The 6,191-nt window shown below is 43.7% G+C and overlaps 1 protein-coding gene across 4 annotated transcripts in view; it reads left to right on the plus strand.

Annotated features, from left to right (window-relative positions):
• The window catches only part of Fbxo42 (F-box protein 42), a 103,311-nt gene that overhangs the window by 46,623 nt on the left and 50,497 nt on the right, over positions 1-6,191 (plus strand). For 2 of the 4 annotated variants that reach the window (XM_023722539.1, XM_023722542.1), the window contains exons 1-2: positions 3,520-3,545; positions 5,921-6,188. In XM_023722539.1, the coding sequence (XP_023578307.1) occupies positions 5,938-6,188 (251 nt within the window). In that variant the 5' untranslated portion in view covers positions 3,520-3,545; positions 5,921-5,937. Of the gene's footprint in view, positions 1-3,519; positions 3,546-5,920; positions 6,189-6,191 lie in introns of those variants that run through there. The other 2 variants (XM_023722540.1, XM_023722541.1) reach the window with 1 other exon arrangement.

The raw sequence follows: 6,191 nt of genomic DNA on the forward strand, positions 1-6,191 counted from the left end.
TATGAGGCTTATTATTAACTTAGAAAAGAATCGTATCATGATCTTTTATATATCTCTCCAACAGTAGCTTCTATCTTAAAGAGTACTGCTTTAGGTCACATTAGTGTTCCTGTGGTATATTTCTTCAGTTCATAAAGGTATCTGTGTGAAGTTGCTGCTCATCCTTGAGCCCTCAGAAGCCCTCATCATGGTGGATGTTGTGGGTACTTTCATTCAGCCTTCTCTCTTAATAATTTTATGCCAATTCCCCCCCCCCCCAACCAGAGATTGAACTCAGGCCCTTGCGCTTGCCAGGGAAGCGCTTATTCCACTGAGCCATCTCCCTGGCCCCTTTTTTGTCTTTTTGCAGAACTGGGAATTGAACTCAGGCCCATGCGCTTGCCAGGGAAGCGCTTATTCCACTGAGCCATCTCCCCGGCCCTGTAATTTTATGCCAAGGTTTTGGTGTTTTTTTTTGTTTGTTTGTTTTTTGTTTTTTGTTTTTTTTTTGAGGCAGGGTTTTGCTATTTGACTCAGGCTAACCTTGAACTCACTACTTAACCCAGATTGATCTCAAATTCGCTTGATCCTCCTGCCTCAGCCTCCTGAATGCTGGAATTACAGGTGTGTGCTACCATGCCTGGCCCAGTTTTTATATAGATGTGTTTGCTCTGAGAGTATTGCCAGATGTTTCGCTGTTTTAGGAACAAAAGACACAAATTAACCAGGTATTGTACTAAAATCCCACAATGACTTTTACACAGGTAATAAAGTAATTTTATTCGTATGTTGAGTTTCGTCAAGTGCATTGAGAGTTGTTTGCTGATACCTACTATCTTTACGGAACCCTCATGTTGTAGGCAGGGAACTTTTCTTAGGCGTAGGGAGGTTTTCCTTTTTTTAAAAATTATTTGTTTATTTATTACATTTATTTATTGTGTGTGTGTGTGTGTGTGTGTGTGTGTGTGGCCAGCTCAGCCCACCAGGGGGCGGGGCTGGCTGGCACGTGGTGCTGGGGGATTGAACCATGGTCCCTGTGCTTTGCCAAGCTTGTTCCAAGTAGGTGCTTTAGACCACTGAGCCATCTCTCCAGCCCGAGGTTTTCTTTTTTTTTACTGGATATGACTTACTTGATTCACACAGCTTTAAAACTACAACTAGTAGCCGAATCTCTCTTTGTCAAATTCTTACATTTATACCTCAGGATGCGTTACTTTTAGAAATTGGTCTGGGGATGTGGCTTAGTGGTAGGGTCCTTGCTAGTATGTATGAGACCCTGAGCTAGATACCCAGCACTGCTAAGAAAGGAAGGAAAGGAGGGAGTGAGAGAGGTAGTATGTCTGTTTAATTGAATTTAATATAATAGCTTTTCAGAAAAAAATCCTGGGCTAATTAGGTAGTGTTTTTTTTTCTTTATTTATGTGTGTGTGTGTGTGTGTGTGTGTGTGGCCAGCTCAGCCCACCAGGGGGCGGGGCTGGCTGGCATGTGGTGCTGGGGGATTGAACCGCGGTCCTGTGCTTTGCTAAGCTTGTTCTAAGTAGGTGCTTTCGACCACTGAGCCATCTCACCAGCCCGATTAGGTAGTGTTTTAAAGCACCATTTTTGCCTTTTGATCTGGCAAAGGTGGCTGGGTGCAGCTGCAGATTCTCAGGCCAGTACACATTTTGAAAGGTCAAAATTCAAGGGTCCAAAGAGATATATTAATTTTGACCAATAAAATATCTTTGCAGCACCCACTGACACAGAAGGCAGCCCTGCCACTTGGAGAATGCACTAATGACGTAATTTCTATTATGAAGTAATGTGAGGTCAGGGCCATGTGCTCTAAGTAGAAGTGTCAGGGGGTCTTGCACTCGTTTGTGCACCTTGTGCCAGAGGTGGGGACCCTGGCTGTAGGCGCTGTCGTCCAGTAAGTGGACTCCAGTTTGTGTCTTTTTCTCCAGCTCTCACTGTGGGGAGTATGAGGTGTGTGCCGCAGATGTGAAGCACGAGGAAGCTTTCTCTTAAACCATTTCATGAAACCACATTCATTGAATACAGTTTGTATGTAAAAGGTTTTCTACAGCTTCTTTTGTCATGAAAACAAGAAAATCTCAGTTTTGGAGTGCCTCCATGTCCTTAGGAAGTGAGTGATGATTTCATTACTGATCGTGGAGCCAAAGCGAAGGCCAAGCAGATTCCTGAGGAATCGCGTCTGGGCTTGGGGCTGAGCTGGCACACGCGCCTTGGGGGGCTGAGGGCACTTGCTGGATGATGGAAATTGCTTAAACCGGAGTGCAGCAGTTAGTGCCTTGATGGAAATTTGCTAATTATACTGTTAGTACTTTTGGAAAGGGAGTAAATTGTTTTATTGAATAGCTGTTTGTTTTGCTTGGGAAAAATAATGTAAATGACCGTTCGAGATTTCCATTGAGTGAGTTTGTTCTGAAACAGACCGTGGGCTCACAATTTGTCAGAACAGTTCAAGAGGGACGCTATTTGAGATGGCATATTTAATTCAAACATGGACGGTGTACAGGGCCTATTTACTTTGGACTCTTGGTGAATTTTAAGGTGAGAGGAGTAGCAAGCAGGTCAGTAAATCAGGGAAGGCAGTGGGGAGTGATCCTGTGCAGGGGAAGGAATTAGGAAGAATGTTTCAAGGGAAGTTTCGTTTTTTTCCAGTGTTAATGCAGCATTTAATCACAGAGCAGGACATACACCCCTTGCGAACTTTTACTTTCTGTTTTGCAGGGCTGTGCTGCTTCGGCTTAGGCAGGAGGGCTGCAAGTGGCAGTGTCTGTTAATCACAAGGCCTTCCTTTCTCAAATTAAGCACTTTGAAGAACAGCTCACTGGAGTGGGGCGAAAATGGCCTCAGACCCTAGTACAATTTCAGCCAAGCCACCACAATGCTCATCTTTTGAGAAACTCGGGGAAATGCAGCCTCTTGCTGCTGCTGCCTCTCCCGCCCCAGAGGACTTAGGCCACTCTGCCACTAAGAAGCCACCAGTGCCGATGACCACCAAGAGCCCAGGGGCCGCTTCACTGAGCACCTTTGAGTATCAGGAGCTGTGAGATAACCTGGTAGATGAGTGATCTTTGGAAGCAGTGGAGTGCGACTCACGTTTCCATTTTCCTTAACCATTCTTCCCATTTCTAAAGATGTGCATCATCGTTGTATGAGTTACAGGAATGGTAGAGATGAGGTAGGGAGTTCTTTCTTTTTCCCTTTCCCTCGTCTTTTTGGAAAACCTTAAAATTTTCTCTAAATCTTTTCTTCTGTTAATGTTTGCTTCATCTATACTAGAGGGAATGCTGGATTTTTTTTTCTTTCAGCATCAAGTCTTCAAATTTTATTGCGTCTGAAGTAGTATAATGCATGCCGGGGAGATAGCTCAGTAGAATAAGCACTTGAGGGTCCTGAGTTCAATCCCTGGTACTGCTAAATAAATAAATAAATAAATAAGAGATAGTATAATACAAATCCTTATAAGTCAGATTTTGGCAAAAAGGACTTAAAATGCTGGATATTTGTCTTTTTTTTTTGGAACAGGGGATTGAACTCAGGCCCTTGCGCTTGCCAGGGAAGCACTTATTCCACTGAGCCATCTCCCCGGCCCCAATGCTGGATATTTGTAATACAGGGTCACACAGTGATGCTCTGGGTAGCAGTGTCTACAGTAATGGGAGTAAATATATTAAAAATAACAAAATAGAAGCCAGGTGTGGTGGCCATGTCCATAACCCTAGCACTCAGCAGGCAAACCCTGCGTTACACGGACTGCTGTCACTGCCCTGTGGGCCTGGCTCTGCTGGGCAGGCTCTGAATTGGGTCTGAGTTGTTCTCTGGCTTCCCATTAACCCTTTTTCATTCCAAGATCTCTCTAGCATGTGCTTCCCACAGTATCTGACTTGGGACCCAGTTCTTATAGAAACTGATGGTCTTTCTAGAAAATGTAGAAAATTCAGAGAAACACAGAATAATTTTTAAAAATTACTTGTAATAGTTCCACTAGAAATATCTAATGATAATAGCTTATCTTGAGAAACTTTATTTTTTTTATTTTTTATTTTTTTGGCAGAACCAGGGATTGAACTCAGATCCTTGCGTTTGCCAGTCAAGCGCTTATCCTACTGAGCCATCTCCCCGGCCCCTTTTTTAAAAAATTATTTATCTTTGCGATACTAGGGATTGAACTCAGGAGCTGGCGCTTGCCAGTCAGGCGCTTATTCTACTGAGCTCTCTCCCCAGCCCCAACAAACTTTAGAGACGAGCATAAATATTCAGCCTAATTGATTTTTCATAGAACATATCTGTGTAATCAGTACTCAATCAGGAAATAGCGTTTGACCAGCATTTAGGAACTCTGTAGAGTTACCAAAGGTAATTACTATCCTCATTTGTAACAACATAAATTAGTTTCACCTGGTTTTGAATGTACTATAATGTAATCTTGTATATATACACTTTACCTAGCACAGCATCATCTGAGATCTGTTAATTCTTTATACCTGTCATTCTTCTTGGCTCTATAGTATTCCATCATGTGAATGGAATTCTGTTTGTTTGTTGTTGTTGTTGTTGTTTTTCCAGAAACGGGGATTGGACTCAGGCCCCCACACTTGCCAGGCAAGCAATTATTTCACTGAGTCATCTCCCTGGCCCCGTTCTTTTGGATTTTTAAGACAGGGTCTCACTATGTAGTTTATGCTGGCTTTGAAATCACTTTGTAGCTCAGGCTGGCCTTAAACTCCTGGCAGTGCTTGTCCTTATCTTGTCTTTTTTTTTTTTTGGCTTTTTGAGATAGGGTCTGGTTTAGGCTGGTTCTGAACTCACCGTAGCCCAGGGTGCCTTCAACCTTAAAATGATCCTTCTGCCTTAGCCTCCTGGTATGTGTGCCACCATACTCAGCCTTTTTGTGTGTGTTTGTAGCCCAGGCTGGCCTTGAACTAGTTGTCTGCCTGCATCGCCTCCCGAGTACAGGAGTACTGCCATGTGCCTCAGTGCTATTCTGTGGTTGGTGGGCATCTGCAGTTCTGGTGTTTGGTTTTTTTAATTGCCTGGGCTTGTTACCATATTTCCTGTTGATATATTGCCTTCTTTGGTATTTTATCCAATTAATTATCCTTTTAAATGAATCCTTTTTAAAAAGCTATAAAAAAGCTGCTTTATTTTTGCAGTATTAGAGAGCAGATGTGAACATTGTTTGGTTTTGGTTTGTTTGTTTGTTTGTTTTGAGTTTTGAGGCAGGGTCTTGCTATGTACCTCAAGTTGCCCTTGAAGTGGTGATCCTCCTGTCTCAGCCTCCCAAGTGCTGGCATTACACGTGTGTTCTACCATGCCCAACTTTGAAAACTCATGCTCTTCACTTTTTTTTTTTTTTTAAAGACAGGGTCTAGCTTATGTTCAGTCAGGCCTCAACTCACTAGGTAGCCCAGGCTGGCCTCAGACAGTGATCCTCCTGCCCCAGCCTCCCAAATGCTAGAGTTACAGGTGCGTGCCAGTATGTTCACCCCAAATTCTTATTTCTCAGTTCATATTCTCAGAACGTTACCACATTTTGTAAGACCCAAAGTTAATCTTCTAGAGTTGAGGGCTTGGATCATTGTGAGTGGCCAAGAGAGACTTCTTGCTCCTCCCACTGTCATCTGCCAGCTTGCCAGCTCTATTGAGGTAGAGAAGTTATTGTAGAACAAGTTTCCCAGTGGTAAGCTAATGCTAGGTAGACTCAGCTGCTGTTTAGTTTTCTGGAGAGAAAAATATGCATGAAGTCTTTGTGGATGGGCTTGGTATTTGAGCTCCACCCTGTTAAATTAAGATGGCCCACACCAAGTGTGGGAAAGTGCTAAGAAAAGATTGCATGCTGAGAGTGGAAAGGAAATCCCAAGCAGCATGGCGGTTGAGTTGTTTCTGAGTCTCTGACAGCTGTGTACTGATGTTTGGTTTTGCCTGCTACAGCTGTGGAGTGGAATGTCATGGCCAGCTCTTCGGACAGTGAAGATGACAGTTTCATGGCTGTGGACCAAGAGGAAGCTGCGCCGGAAGGGACAATGGAGCAAGATGAGAACGCCCAGCCAGGACTGGAAGCCGAGGAGGAGCCTCGACACAACAGGTCTATGTCAGAGCTGCCGGAAGAAGTGTTGGAGTATATCTTGTCCTTCCTCTCGCCCTACCAGGAACACAAGACTGCAGCCCTCGTCTGCAAACAGTGGTATCGACTTATCAAAGG

Source organism: Octodon degus, unplaced genomic scaffold (genome assembly GCF_000260255.1).
Source record: "Octodon degus isolate 3935 unplaced genomic scaffold, OctDeg1.0 scaffold00092, whole genome shotgun sequence".
NCBI classification, from domain to species: Eukaryota; Metazoa; Chordata; class Mammalia; order Rodentia; family Octodontidae; genus Octodon; species Octodon degus.